The following is a 15413-nucleotide window of genomic DNA, read 5'->3' as shown; positions in this document are numbered from 1 at the left end:
AGAGCAGAGAGCTGGGAGCAGAAAGCAGAGAGCTGGGAGGCAAGAGATGAGAGAGCTGGGGGGCAGAGAGCTGGGGGACGAAAAGCAGAGAATTGGGGATAGGGCAAAGAGCTGGGAGATGGCACACATTGCTGGGGGTAGAGAGCTGGTGGCAGAGAGTTGGGGTTAGAGAGCGGGTGGCAGAGGGTGGGTGGAAGAGAGCAGGCATCTGATGGGTAGAGAGCCCGGGTGCAAAGATCAGGGAGGGCAAAGAGAGCAGGGAGGCAGAGAAACAGGACAGGGAGTCTAGGGGCAGAGGGGCATAGGGCAGTGAGCAGAAGGCCAGAGAAGAAAAGGGAAGAGAACAAAAAGCAGAGAACAAAAGGGCAGAGAAATGAGGACCAGTGAAATGAAGCGATTGCAGGTGAGAGTTGAAAGGCAGAGGGGCAGAGGGAAGAGAGTTGAGTGGCAGGGAGCTGAAGCGAAGACACAGAGAGCTGAGGGTCAGAGGGAATAGAGTTGAGGGACAGAAAACTGAGGGGTGGAGCACAGGGAGGTGAGCTGAGGGGCAGAAAGCAGGGGGACAGAGATTCAGAGAGCAGGTGGATAGAGAACAGGGAGTCAATCAATCAATCAATCAATCAATCGTATTTACTGAGCGCTTACTGTGTGCAGAGCACTGTACTAAGCGCTTGGGAAGTACAAGTTGGTAACATATAGAGACAGTCCCTACCCAACAGCGGGCTCACAGTCTAAAAGGGGGAGACAGAGAACAAAACCAAACATACTAACAAAATAAAATAAATAGAATAGATATGTACAAGTAAAATAAATAAATAAATAAATAAATAGAGTAATAAATATGTACAAGCATATATACATATATGCAGGTGCTGTGGGGAAGGGAAGGAGGTAAGATGGGGGGATGGAGAGGGGGACGAGGGGGAGAGGAAGGAAGGGGCTCAGTCTGGGAAGGCCTCCTGGATGAGGTGAGCTCTCAGTAGGGTCTTGAAGGGAGGAAGAGAGGTAGCTTGGCGGATGGGCAGAAGAAGGGCATTCCAGGCCCGGGGGATGACGTGGGCCGAGGGTCGATGGCGGGGCAGGCGAGAACGAGGTACAGTGAGGAGATTAGCGGCAGAGGAGCGGAGGGTGCGGGGTGGGCTGTAGAAGGAGAGAAGGGAGGTGAGGTAGGAGGGGGTGAGGTGATGGAGAGCCTTGAAGCCCAGGGTGAGGAGTTTCTGCCTGATGCGCAGATTGATTGGTAGCCATTGGAGATTTTTGAGGAGTCAGAGAACAAGGGCCAGAGATCAGAGGGGAAGAGATTCATGGGGAAAAATTTGAGGGGCAGAGAACAGAATGATACAGACCTTAAGGGCAAGAGATCTGAGGGCTAAGGGGCTGAGAGTCAAGAGCTGTGTAGGGGGCGGGTGGGGGGAAGGGTGGGGGGGGATAGGAAGCAGAGACTAAAGGGGCATGGAGCAGAGAACTGAGAGGCAGGGCAGGAAAGCAGGGGACAGAGAGAATGGGGTCAGGGAACTGAGGGGCAAGGACCAAGGGGAGCTGATAGCCGGTGGCAGAAAGCTGAGAGGTGCAAATCTGGGGATCCAGAGAGCTCGGGGCAGAAAGCATAGAACCGAGGGGCAGAGAGCTGGGTTTTAGAGTCTAGGGGGGCAGAAACTCTGGGGACAGGGACAAGGGGGGGAAGAGACCAGGAGGGAAAATAGCAGCGGGTAGAGAGGAGTGGGGCAGAATGCAGAATAGAAGAGTGCAGATGGGCATAGGGGCAGGGAGCCGAGAGCAAAGGGGCAGGGAGCCAAGAACAGAGAGGAAGAGAGCTGATTGCAGGGTGGAAGTGGAAGGAAGGTAGAGAGCAGAGGTGAATGGAGCATTCATTCATTCATTCAAGCATATTTATTGAGCACTTACTGTGTGCAGAGCACTGTACTAAGCACTCGGAAAGTACAATTCATGTACAATTCATCTACAGAGAAAATCCATACCCAACAACAGGCTCACAGTCTAGAAGCGGGGAGATAGACAGCAGAAAACAAAGGGGAAGAGAAAGGAGAGCTGAAGGGTAGGGGGAAGAGAGCTGAGGGTCAGCAGGGCAGAGGGGCAGAGGAGTACAGGGTTCAGAAGCAAAGGAGCGGAAAGCAGTTGGGTGGAAAGCAGGGGGCATTCATTCATTCATTCAATAGTATTTATTGAGCACTTACTGTGTGCAGAGCACTGTACTAAGAGCTTGGACAGTACAACATCATCAACAACCCGTACCCAACAATAGGCTCACAGTCAAGACAAGACAGCAGAAAACAGAGGGGAAGAGAAAGGAGAGACGAAGGGTAGGGGGAAGAGAGCTGAGGGGCAGAGGTTCTGAGAAGCGAAGGAGCAGAGAGTAGAGGGGTAGAAAGTAGCACTGTACTAAGCACTCAGAAAGTACGATTCATCTACAGAGAAAATCCGTACCCAACAACAGGCTCAGAGTCTTGAAGGGGGGGAGATACTTTTCATTCATTCACTCATATTGAGTGCTTACTGTGTGCAGAGCACTGTACTAAGCGCTTGGGAAGTACAAGTTGGCAACATAGAGAGACGGTCCCTACCCAACAGCGGGCTCACAGTCTAGAAGGGGGAGACAGAGTACAAAACAAAACATATTAACAAAATAAAACAAATAGAATAAATATGTACAAATAAAATAAAGAGTAATAAATCCATACAAACATATATACATCATCATCATCAATCGTATTTATTGAGCGCTTACTGTGTGCAGAGCACTGTACTAAGCGCTTGGGAAGTACAAGTTGGCAACATATAGAGACAGTCCCTACCCAACAGTGGGCTCACAGTCTAGAAGAGGGAGACAGAGAACAAAACCAAACATACTAACAAAATAAAATAAATAGAATAGATATGTACAAGTAAAATGAATAAATAGAGCAACAAATATGTACAAACATATATACATATAGACAGGTGCTGTGGGGAAGGGAAGGAGGTAAGATGGGGGGATGGAGAGGGGGACGAGGGGGAGAGGAAGGAAGGGGCTCAGTCTGGGAAGGCCTCCTGGAGTAAGTGAGCTCTCAGTAGGGCCTTGAAGGGAGGAAGAGAGGTAGCTTGGCGGATGGGCAGAGGGAGGGCATTCCAGGCCCGGGGGATGACGTGGGCCGGGGGTCGATGGCGGGACAGGCGAGAACGAGGTACGGCGAGGAGATTAGCGGCAGAGGAGCGGAGGGTGCAGGGTGGGCTGTAGAAGGAGAGAAGGGAGGTGAGGTAGGAGGGGGCGAAACATATATACCTGTATATACATATATACAGGTGCTGTGGGGAGAGGAAGGAGGTAAGTTGAGGGGGATGGGGAGGGGGAGGAGGGGGAGAGGAAGGAGGGGGTTGTAGTCCCAGTAGTCTGGGGGACAACTGCTAACACACTAGACTATGGGACCCAAGGGCCCGGGCTTGGGAGTCAGAGGACGTGGGTTCTGATCCCGGCTCCGCCACTTGTCTGCTTGTGTGTCTTTGGGAATGCCACTTCCCTTCTCTGGGCCTCAGTTACCTCATCTGGAAAATGGGGCTGAAGACTGGGAGCCCCATGTGGGAAAACCTATTCTGTATCTACCCCAGCGGTTAGAACAGTGAGCCCTTCTTCTAGACTGTGAGCCCGCTGTTGGGTAGGGACCGTCTCTCTGTTGCCAACGTGGACTTCCCAAGCGCTTAATACCGTGCTCTGCACACAGTAAGCGCTCAATAAATGCGATTGAATGAATGAACAGTGCTTGGCACATTGTAAGTGCTTAACAAATGCCATCATTATCATTATTAGTCCTGGCCTCCCCGGAGTCATGGTGCAGGGGGGAGGGCATTTGAACATATTTATTCTATTTATTTTACTTTGTTAATATGTTTTGTTTTGTTGTCTGCCGCCCCCTTCTAGCCTGTGAGCCCATTGTTGGGTAGGGACCGTCTCTAGATGTTGCCAACTTATACTTCCCAAGCGCTTAGTCCAGTGCCCTGCACACAGTAAGCACTCAATAAGTACGATTGAATGAATGATTGAATAGTAAGCGCTTAACAAATGCCATCATTATTATTATTATTGACATCAGTCTACTTGTTTTGTTGTTGTTGTCCGTCTCCCCCTTCTTGCCTGTGAGCCCACTGTTGGGTAGGGACCGCCTCTAGATGTTGCCGACTTGTACTTCCCAAGCGCTTAGTACAGTGCTCTGCACACAGTAAGCGCTCAATAAATACGATTGAATGAATGAATGAAATGACATGGGGATCGTTTCCCCCTTCCCTGGCCCCAGTTATTGGCCCATTGCTTTCCCCTGTTGTTAAACCATGAAGTGAGAAGGTGAGGCTGAGGAACTTGAAGTGGTTTAAACCCAGTTGGTTCTTTCATTCATTCAGTCATATTTGTTGAGCATTTACTGTGTGTGGAGCACTGTACTAAGCACTTGGGAGAGTACAATACAACAATATAAAATATACACATTCTCTGCCCAAAACGAGCTGCTTGGGGTTGGCTCCATCCGCTACCCACCGGTCACGCCCAGTTTACCCAGGGGCCTACAGAAAATGCCAAGTTCCTAGGCTGGGAATCAGTGCGCACAATTCCTTTCCAGAAAGCCAATGGTCTCGGGAAAGGGTTTGGAACTGGGGGCTTTGCCACTGCCCGTTCCCTCGGGGAAGTCCAACAGAGAGAACGGGCAGTTGAGAATTTGCCCCGATGAGATTTCTGAATAATAATAATAATAAGAAGAAGAAGAAGAAGAAGAAGAATGGCATTTCTATGTGCAAAACACTGTTCTAAGCGCTGGGGACGTTACAAGGTGATCAGGTTGTCCCTCGGCGGGCTCACAGTCTTTATCCCCATTTTCCAGATGAGGTCACTGAGGCCCAGAGAAGTGATGTGACTTGCCCAAAGTCATACAGCTGACAGCTGGTGGGGCCGGGATTTGAATCCATGACCTCTGACTCCAAAGCCCGGGCTCTTTGCACTGAGCCACGCTGCTTCTCTGTGTCAAGTTCCCCTTCCTGGGTGGGTCGCTTGCCTTCTAACGGGCCTCTAGCTAACCCGGTTCCACCCGAGTTACCTCTGACGTACCTCTTCTTCTTTTGACACAGTTCCAAGTGCTGTTTGCCAACCTGGTGGCCTTATTTTGGTACGCCTACCTCGCCTCGCTCCGGAAGTGAGGAGGCCACGGTAAGCGCTCAATAAATACGATTGATTGATTGATCCGTCGGTGCCCTCCCTCTGGGCTCCCGTCTCGGGATCGCCCCAGGGAGGCTGAGAGCAGACTGCAGCTCCCCGGAGAAAACAGATGCCTGGCCAGTGCAATCGATCCCTTCGGGAATCTCCCTGAATCTGATCCAACTCATTGAACTTCACCGATTGATAGATGGGAAACGATGGACTGTGAATGATCTGTACTGTGATGACCTTGCTGTCGGCTTTTGAACGCTGCTCTCGCTAGACTTCCATTTTTCAAAAATGGGACTCAATCAGAATGGTAATAAACTACAGTGTAGCATCTTCAAAGGCAAGTTTTATTTCTCTGCTGGAAAATAGCCGTCACCTTAGGGCTGTCCAGATAATAATAATAGTAATAATGATGGCATTTATTAAGCGCTTACTATGTGCAAAGCACTGTTCTAAGCGCTGGGGAAGTTACAAGGTGATCAGGTTGTCCTATGGGGGGGGCTCACAGTCTTCATCCCCGTTTTACAGAGAGGGAACTGAGGACCAGAGAAGTGAAGTGACTTCATTCATTCATTCAATCAATCGTATTTATTGAGCGCTTACTGTATGCAGAGCACTGTACTAAGCGCTTGGGAAGTCCAAGTTGGCAACATATAGAGATGGTCCCTACCCAACAGTGGGCTCACAGTCTAGAAGGGGGAGACAGAGAGCAAAACAAAACATATTAACAAAATAAAATAAATAGAATAAATATGTACAAATTAAATAAATAAATAGAGTAATACGTACAAACATATATACAGGTGCTGTGGGGAGGGGAAGGAAGTAAGGCAGGAAGGAGGGGAGAGGAAGGAAAGTCACATAGATGACAACTGGTGGAGCTGGGATTTGAACCCACGACCTCTGACTCCGAAGCCCGGGCTGTTTCCACTGAGCCATGCTGCTTTTCTCAAAGGACCACCTTCTCAAATCCCAGCCACAACAAGAAATCGAGTTGCGGGTCGAGATACCAAGCAGTCCCCTTCCCATCACCGAGAGGAGACTCGGGGACCCACTTTATTTAAGTCAGTTCCAGTTTTTACAGGGTCTGTGCCTCGCCCCATGGCTCTTCTGAGGCTGGAGGGCACAGAAGCCTTGTACATTCTTCCTAGCCCCGGCAGATTTATCAATTAGCCAATTAGGCCTAAGGTGGCAAATGTTAGGAGGCTTCAGATACATGCACTGGATTTCAACATCTGGGGGACTACCTCTGGACAGACTTCTGAACTGCTACCACGTTAATTCATTCATTTAATCGTATTTACTGAGCACTTACTGCGTGCAGAGCACTGTTCCAAGCGCTCGGGAAGTACAAGTCGGCAACATATAGAGACGGTCCCTACCCAAGGACGTGCTCACCGTCTAGAAGTCTAATCCAACCACTGATCCTAGCCCATCCTGACTGCTCCATCAGCCGCCTTGCTGATCTCCCTGCCTCCTGTCTCTCCCACTCCAGTCCCTACTTCACTCCTTTTTCACTCCCTCAGCCCAGATCATTTTTCTACAAAAACCTTCGGTCCAGGTTTCTCCAGAACTTCCAGCGGTCGCCCATCCACCTCCATATCAAACCGAAACACCTTACCAGTAGCTTTAAGCCCTCAATCACCTTGCCCCCTCCTACCTAACCTCACTGATTTCCTAGTACAACTCACTCCGCTCCTCCAAAATCAAACTCCTCACCGGTCCGTGATGTCGTCTATCTTACCGCTGGTCCTCGCCCGGGTCCCGCCTCGGATCTGGAACCCCCTTACGGTGTTACAGTAAGTGTTCACTGACTATGATGGATTGGTTGCTTTTCAGATATCCCCAATTTGTGTCTCTGGTGGCTAAAGACAACAGTGTATATGACTGGCCTTCAGCCAAGGTAGCAGAGAAGCAGCGTGGCTCAGTGGAAAGAGGCCAGGCTTGGGAGTCAGAGGTCATGGGTTCAAATCCCGGCTCCACCGCTTGTCAGCTGTGTGACATTGTGCAAGTCACTTCACTTCTCTGGGCCTCAGTTACTTCACCTGTAAAATGGGGATTAAGACTGTGAGCCCCCCCCACCCCCGGCACAACCTGATCACCTTGTAACCTCCCCAGTGCTTAGAGCAGTGCTTTGCACATAGTAGTGCTTAATAAATGCCATTATTATTATTATTATTCCCAAAGAATGAATGAATAACTGCATCTCCTCTACTTCAGGAATGCGCTGTAATGCAGTAGCAAGGGTGGCACCCTTCCCTAGTCCCATTAAGTCATTTCATTCATTCATTCATTCATTCATTCATTCAATCGTATTTATTGAGCGCTTACTGTATGCAGAGCACTGTACTAAGCGCTTGGGAAGTCCAAGTTGGCAACATCTGGAGATGGTCCCTACCCAACGGCGGGTTCACAATCTAGAAGGGGGAGACGGACAACAAAACAAAACATATTAACAAAATAAAATAAATAGAATAGTAAATATGTACAAGTAAAATAAATGAATAGATTAATAATGGTACTTTCCAAGCGCTTAATCCAGCGCTCTGCACCCAGTCGGCGCTCCATAAACCCGACCGAATGAATGAATGAATGAGAGGATGTTACGTCCCCTTTAAGGGCGGCGGGTCCGCCCGACACCACTTCCGGCTTGGGCATCCCCGCCCCCTCGGCTTCCGGCAGCGCATAAGGAAATTTGTCCCTGGACGCGCGCCGTCGGTGGTCCCGTCCTCGCGGGATCTTCTGCCCTAGGAGGGCCCGGCCCTCGGCGTCCGGAAGCGCGTGAAGAAGTTTATCCCTGGGCGCGCGCCGTCGGGGCCAGTTGCTCCACTTCCGGCTTGGGAGGCTAGACAGCAGAAAACAAAGGGGAAGAGAAAGGAGAGCTGAGGGGGAGGGGGAAGACGGCAGAGGAGCAGAGGGTTCAGAAGCAAAGGAGCAGAAAGCAGAGGGGTAGAAAGCAGGGGGCATTCATTCATTAATATTTATTGAGAGCTTACTGTGTGCAGAGTATTGTACTGAGATAATGGGGTTTTTTTAAGGAGTGGGGAGATGTGCCCAGAATAATCTTTTTAAGAAAATGATCTGGGTAGAAGATTGAAGGTTGAAGGCAGGGAATTCAGAGAGAAGGCTTGGGCAGCAGTCAGAGAAATTACATCTACGGGAAGAAGGCACTATATTGCAATCAATGCATTCATCCAGTAGTAAACATTGAATGCCTGCTGTATTCAGAGTACTATACTCTATGCAGTTATTGTGGTTGCTCTCACTATGTGCTAGCCGCTGGGGCAGAGATAAAATAATCAGAATGGAAAGAGTACCTTTTTCCCACAGAACTCATAGTCAGTGAAGGAGGCAGGACAAGAATTGAATTCCCCTTTTACAGGAAACAGGCCCAGAGAAGTTAAGTGACTTGGTCAAGGTCACCCAGCAGACAAGTGGCAGAACCAGGATCTGAACCCAAGTTTCCTGTCTCCCAATCAATCAATCAATCAATCGTATTTATTGAGCGCTTACTGTGTGCAGAGCACTGTACTAAGCGTTTGGGAAGTACAAGTTGGCAACATATAGCCCTGTGCTTGTTCCAATAGGCCACACTGTCTCCCTTGTCTCCAAGCTGTGATGTCCTCTGGAAGAAGGGGAAAAGCAAGTTGAACTGATAGATTGACACATCTGTTTTTCACTTTCTGAAGCCAGAATCAGAGCCAGAGCTGCTTTTCTGACCTGCCTGCTTGTTGGTGACCAGGGCCTACAAGATCCACCCAGGATCTGCCTCAATAAAGAAGTCCCCGTTTGGACTCTCATGATACCAGGCCTACCCTTATGACTAATTGCCAAAGAATGAACGCCTCTCACCTAGACATTTCCAAATTGAGAACCAGATTGATCTGTCCAAATTCCAAACCTCAGACTTGAAAGCTCAACTCAACTCTTTCTGGATGCTTTGCATGGTAGACTCTGCTCATTTTCAACAAATGTTTTCTAAAAAGCAAATGTGAGTCAATGAATGGTTGATTTGGTTAGAATAAGTAATTGGGCTCTCATTTCAATTAGGATGTTGACAATGCTTCATTGGCACGCCTTGATCTCAAGCGGAAAGTCAAATCCTTCCAAGAAGAGATAGTCTTCTTGAAGAAACTTCACAACGGGGTAATGGGCTTCCTCTTAATCGGGGAATGTAAATTAAGCCGATCTAATCAGGGAAGCCAGCAGGAACTGGATATTCTCTACTTATTCTTCACCAGGAAATCCAGGAGCTGCAGGCCCGGATTCAGGAACAGCACATCCAAATCGATGTGGATGTGGCTAAGCCTGATCACACTGCTGCCCTGCATGATGTTCGCCAGCGGTACCAAGATGTGGCTGCAAAGAACGTCCATGAAGCTGAAGAATGGTACAAATCCGAGGTGTGACTCTAGGGGAAGGTGTCCCTGAGGGCGGTACCCTAAACTTAGTCCCTAAACCAGCTCTCTGGGGATTAAACCAAGCAGTTGGCACAGGTCACCGCCTGGAGAGGGGGTGCAGGGATTGGGGGTACGGTGCATGCATGCATACACTCACTTCATCAAACCGGCAGTCAGGGGGTAGGGGCTCCTTCTGGAAGTATCCGTGTCATGCACAGGACTCACCTATTTCCCTAGATGGGTTTCTCAGGACCGCGCTGTATGCTACGGGAGATGACACTGGTGACTGGAGGAGAGTGGAATAAGGAATTCGTTGGTGATCCAGCTTTCCAGTTGACAGCTGACTGGTCCTCTGTCCTCTTGGGACCAAGGGGCTGCGATCCACCCTGGGGTTGAGATGCCCACCGTCAATGTTTTCTCAACAGTTTGCTGACCTTTCTGAAGCTGCTAATAGGAACAATGATGCCCTGCGCCAGGCCAAGCAGGAATCAAATGAGTATCGCTGGTAGGTCCAGTCTCTCACTTGTGAAGTGGATGCACTGAAAGGGACTGTGAGTACACGCTGGAGGGTGTGGGTGTCGGGGATGAAATACCACAGGTCCACTGTGTTGGCTGAAGTTGACATTGCAGGAAATTCTCCCCTTTGCTTGGTGATGGCTAACTTAACACCAACAATGGGCTTTGCTCTAATATCCTAGTCTCCTAAATTGGCATCCCGCCCCTTATATGAGGACACCCAACAGACATTTTAAACAGGACTATTTAAACCATTTGACCCATGACCATATATTCCCATAATCCCAAATGTGTTTCTAACCAATGTAGAAGGAATCGGCAATCAAAACTAGTGATGAAAGCCAAATTTGAAACAAAAGAAATTTAGGTTTTTAACCAAGTGTTAGGATAGCATGAAAGACCAGGTAATTCCTGAACCACACCTCTGGGCCCCGTATCTTTGATTATTTCTGCTTGACTGACTCTCAGCATGGAACACAATGGTTCATTCTTCTGTCCACGATTACTTGGAATAGTCAATTGGCAGGTGGCTTAAGAATGCTTCTGCAAGCGTCTGGACATACACTTTAGAGAAGCAGCGTGTCTCAGTGGAAAGAGCGTGGGCTTTGGAGTCAAAGGTCATGGGTTCAAATCCCAGCTTCGCCAACTGTCAGCTGTGTAACTTTGGCCAAGTCACTTAACTTCTTGTGCCTCAGTTACCTCATCTGTAAAATGGGGATTAAGACTGCGAACTCCCCGTGGGACAACCTGATCACCTTGTAACCTCCACAGCGCTTAGAACAGTGCTTTGCACATAGTAGGTGCTTAATAAATGCCATTATTCCTATTATCTGGCACCATGTTCATGCTGAGAAACCTCTGCTTCTCCCTGGACCACAGAATGGGGCCAGACTGGGTTGGGCAGCATCGCTCGGGGCACCAGGTCTTTGATGAGGTCGTAGCCAAGCTCCTACTCTTCTCTTGCAGAGCGAATCTCTGGAGCGCCAGATGCATGAGATGGAGGAGAACTTTTCTGTTGAAGCTGCTAACTACCAAGACACTATTGGCCGCCTTCGGGATGAAATCCAGAGCATGAAGGAAGAGATGGCTTGCCACCTGCATGAATACCAGGACCTGCTGAATGTCAAGATGGTACTGGATATTGAGATAGCCACCTACCGCAAATTACTGGAAGGGGAGGAGAGCAGGTAAGTAGGGGAGAGGAGTGGGAACCTGGGTGGTGGTCATCTATCCTTAAGGTTGCCTGGTAACAACTTAATGTGATCCGTCTTTTTACAGGATTGCCCCGCTGGTTCCAAGCTTTTCTTCCTTGAACCTAAGAGGTGAGCACTGCCATTTCATTTCCAGGGCTTGGTAGCTTCCTTATGGGAAGCACAGAAGTTTCCTTCTGACCAGAAAAAGCCCTTGACACTCCCTAGTGCCGGGACCTGTGTTTGGGGAAGCTGGAACTCCCTTGGAATAATGGGGGGTTGTCTCCAGTTGAAGCTGCAGTGGATTTAGGGGAAGCCCCAGCAGTGGGGGTAGGGGTGGCAGAGAGAGGGTGAGTTCGTCTCTTTCATCCAAACTGCAACAATCAACCCTCCATCAAATCCGGCAGGCAAGGTGATTATTCCTCTACTGGGTCAAACTAGAGAAATCTCATCACTCACCCAGTTGCTACTAAAGCAGGAGTGGCGGTCACACCGTGCGTGGGGTGACTGTAGCCCACATGGTGTAGTGCATAGGCCATGGACCTGAGAGTCAGGAGGCCATGGGTTCTAATCCCAGCTCTGCCACTTATCGGCTGTGTGACCTTGGACAAGTCACTTCTTTTCCTTGTGCCTTTATTATCTCATGTGTAACATGGGGATAGAGACTGTGGGCCCCACAAGGGACAACTCAACTTGCTTCTATCCTCCCAGTTCTTAATACATTGCCTGACACATAGTAAGCACTTAACAAATAACATGATAATAATAGAATGTGGCCCCCCTGAAATTTAGGCTTTTTTCACCTAAGTAGGCGGTCACATGATTGATTAGGACAAAAGGAACTAGTCAGAATCAAGATGTACCCTGACTAAATCTACCCCACAACTCCTGAATAGTTTATACTGCTAAATACCAATGTTCTCATTGACTTGATCATTGACTACCCCTAGGCTCGTAACTGTTCATTTTTGTGGGCAACAAAGTTGATTAAACTTTTTTATAAACTTTTTTATTGCTGCCCCCAAATCCCTATTTTATGAATAGCTATTCACTTTTGTAATCAGTAGTTCACACAGCCTGTGTCCATGGATTGCTGATCAGGAAACCAATATTGGCAACTCTTTAAACCTCCCAAGGCACTGAGATGGTGCCTGGTGAAAGAGAGAAATTCTCAACAGGAATAAACACAAGACTCTTAATCCTTTGTAGAGAACTCTTGGGTGATATGCAGGGACCATTAAACTCTCATTTTGACAAATTGTTATTCTCATCTTTCAGAAACCAACATTGACTCCCACCCTCTGGTGGACACCCATCCCAAGAGAACACTCCTTATCAAGACTGTTGAAACTAGGGATGGACAGGTATGTGAATTTCTTAAATCAAGGGGCTGGAGTAGGGGGGAAGAGGAGGGGTCTGCAGAAAGAAATGAAAGACCTATGTGCCACTGTCAATATGCCCCACACCCAGCCAGGGGTGATGGGAAAGGACTCTCATCAGATCCATTCCCAGGGCTAGCTGGGAAGGGCATAGAAGCTCAGAGGGACATCTTCCTTACCCTGGCCCATCTCTTCTCCCTGTCCCCACTACCCACACACATACAAACATTTTGACTCTCTGTAAGTTCAGCCAGTTGACTCTGGCCTGACCCTAAAGACAATTCCTTTTACCTCACTGCTGGGCCCCCAGGATATATCCTACTGAGCCCCACTCTACAGGGCCAGTGCCCTATATGGGCAGCCAGCCTTTGCACCTCAGTGTCCCCGCAACATGAAGTCCCAATTAATCTATGCCCAGACAGCTAAAGGTAATTGGGAGTCATCCCAACACCTTCCCTAGGAGGTAGGAAGACCACAGCATTGTTGGGTGTTCGTGAGTTGGCTCCCGTGGTTAGCCTTTAGCTTCGGGCTGGATTCCAGATGCCTTTTGGCCTCTCCTGCACTGAATATGCTTCTGAAATGTGAATTAGCGTTTGTCGGATCCTACTGCCTGAAGGGCTTCTTGGAACCACTGTCATTTTCAATGTCTTGGGGGCAGCAGCTCATGCCTGCATGTAAGACTCTGACTGTCCCTCAACCCTGCACCCATCATTCTGGGAAATAAAGCTTTCAGAATGGAGAAACCAAGATTCTCCAAAGGAAAATGAGGTTCTGCAGGTAGCACCAGGTTAACATGCATGAGTTATCTGATTAGGTTTCTAAATCTCATACCTCTGCCATCAGACAGTTGTTCACACATTACGTGGTCCTTCTCCTCAACTTGTTGTTCACAGGTCATCAACGAAACATCCCAACACCATGATGATTTATAGTGAAAACCTGCACCGATGCCCAGTGCAGCAACACCTTACCAGCAAGCAAAAGAATTTGACCAAGTCCTAAAACACCTTTCAAGTGCCTTCTGCAGTTTTTCAAGAGCGCAAGAACATCCTGGATAGGTAGAAAGAATAGGTTTGAAGTCTTATGAACACATAACTCTAGGGAAGTTTATGGCAAAGCCTAGTTTACAGAGGGAATCTTGTGCTGCAGTACTTTTGTAAAGTGTTTTTCAGAATCATGAAACTGCCTCTTTCAAGCCAGTGTCTGACCAAACTGTTACTGCTTCAATAAACTCTTTGAAAAAATATCCTGTGATCATTTTTTTTCTTCCAATCTTGCCAGCCCTCTGGCAAGTCCTCCTTGTCCTGTTTTCCTCCCTGTATTGCATGCTAGCACACTCCCCTTCCACCCCCCTGCACCTAGAAAATAATGTTCTTTTCCCGCGGGCTTGCAGAGTATGGTTCCTTCCAGACTACAGTATACTCTGGGCTCTGGGCTCCTGATTTGCTGCCACAGCTAGTCAATTGTGTACTCTAAACCAGCTGAAGGCTAGTTAGGTCCTCATAAAGCAACCATGAGCCATTAATCTGGCTCTGAAAATACTCCTTAAACCTGAACTTGGCTGCTGCTATAGCACAACGATCAGAATTGAGCTGCTTTGCATGATTGAATTACAAATAATCATTCAGAGGATGCCTCTGGCTGGTGAGGGGGGAGTCGGGGAGGCTATGACCTGCATATGAGGGAAGTTCTGAGCAGACGTAGGTACTGCTGTGGAGAGTGGGCAGCTATTGATCTTGCACCCATCTCCTGTGATAAAGGGACAGCAGGCTTTCGGCATAAATGTTCCCAGATTTGGACCAAGTGTGGAAAGAAAATGAATGTGGCCACTTTGCCGATGTTGTGATGCAGAAGAGAGTAGGGGAGGAGAAAAAGAAGGTCAAGGAAGGCCTCTTGTAGGAGATGTATCTTCAATAAGGCTTTGAAGGTAGAGAGAGTAGTTGTCTGTCAGATATGAAAAGGGAGGGCATTCCATGCCGGAGGCAGGATGTGGGTGAGAGGTTTGCAGCAAGATGGAGGAAATCGAGGTACAGTGAGTAGGTTGAGGAGCAAAGTGTGCAGGCTGAATTGTAGTAGGAGAGTAGCAAGGTGAGGTAGGAGGGGGCAAGTGACTGAGTGCTTTAAAGCCAATGGGGAGGCGTTTCTGTTTGATGCGAAGATGGGAGGGCATTCACTGAATGTTCTTGACGAGTGGGCAAACATGGACTGAATGTTGTAGAAAAGTAATCCGGGAAGCAGAGCGAACTATTATGGACTGTGGTGGGGAGAGACTGAAGGTAGGGAGGTCAACAGGGAGGCTAATACAGAAATCAAGGTGACCAGGGAAAGGATGGGTCGATGAGGACAGAGTTCAACACTTCGGGCTGGCCTGGAGGCTGTACCTGGACCTTGCCCTAGATGGACCTTGCACTCTTCTAGTCCCATTCCTAGGGCCTGGACCAACCTCATACCCTTCCAAAAGGGTCTCTTTCCCGTGGAGTTTTTCTTTGGTTTAAAGATGATGCTTCTGATGGTGAAAGGGGATCCATCTGTGGGGAGTCATAATGAGAATCTTCCTTCCCCTTTTCTGGTCAGAACAATGGAAGAGCACCAAGAAATCCTGATGTCCCGTTGCCTGTATCCAGTTTGAGATGGTGATTACATCTCTCATCAAAAGCTGCACGGAAACATTTATGTAGTCATAAAGACTGGGATTAGAACAGGACAATCAGATGCAATGCTTTACATGTGTTAGGCTGTTCACCCA

General features: G+C 48.5%; 1 protein-coding gene across 1 annotated transcript; it reads left to right on the top strand.

The window, feature by feature from the left end:
- Window positions 1-8740: 8740 nt before the first annotated feature.
- On the top strand, window positions 8741-13669 carry LOC119923083 (vimentin-like). The gene is made up of 7 exons (XM_038742634.1): window positions 8741-9129; window positions 9233-9328; window positions 9424-9585; window positions 11065-11285; window positions 11377-11420; window positions 12567-12652; window positions 13511-13669. The coding sequence occupies exons 1-7, from the start codon at window positions 9118-9120 to the stop codon at window positions 13667-13669; spliced, it is 780 nt and encodes a 259-aa protein (XP_038598562.1). The 5' UTR covers window positions 8741-9117.
- Window positions 13670-15413: the final 1744 nt, after the last annotated feature.

Source organism: Tachyglossus aculeatus, unplaced genomic scaffold (genome assembly GCF_015852505.1).
Source record: "Tachyglossus aculeatus isolate mTacAcu1 unplaced genomic scaffold, mTacAcu1.pri scaffold_143_arrow_ctg1, whole genome shotgun sequence".
In the NCBI taxonomy this organism is placed as follows: domain Eukaryota; kingdom Metazoa; phylum Chordata; class Mammalia; order Monotremata; family Tachyglossidae; genus Tachyglossus; species Tachyglossus aculeatus.
This window is presented reverse-complemented; position numbering and strand designations above follow the sequence as displayed.

Excerpts from the sequence above, each read along its gene's own strand:
- LOC119923083 (XM_038742634.1), top strand. Across the intron at positions 9,586-11,064 it reads AAGAATGGTACAAATCCGAG|AGCGAATCTCTGGAGCGCCA; the intron begins GTGTGACTCTAG and ends CTTCTCTTGCAG. Across the intron at positions 11,421-12,566 it reads TTCTTCCTTGAACCTAAGAG|AAACCAACATTGACTCCCAC; the intron begins GTGAGCACTGCC and ends CTCATCTTTCAG.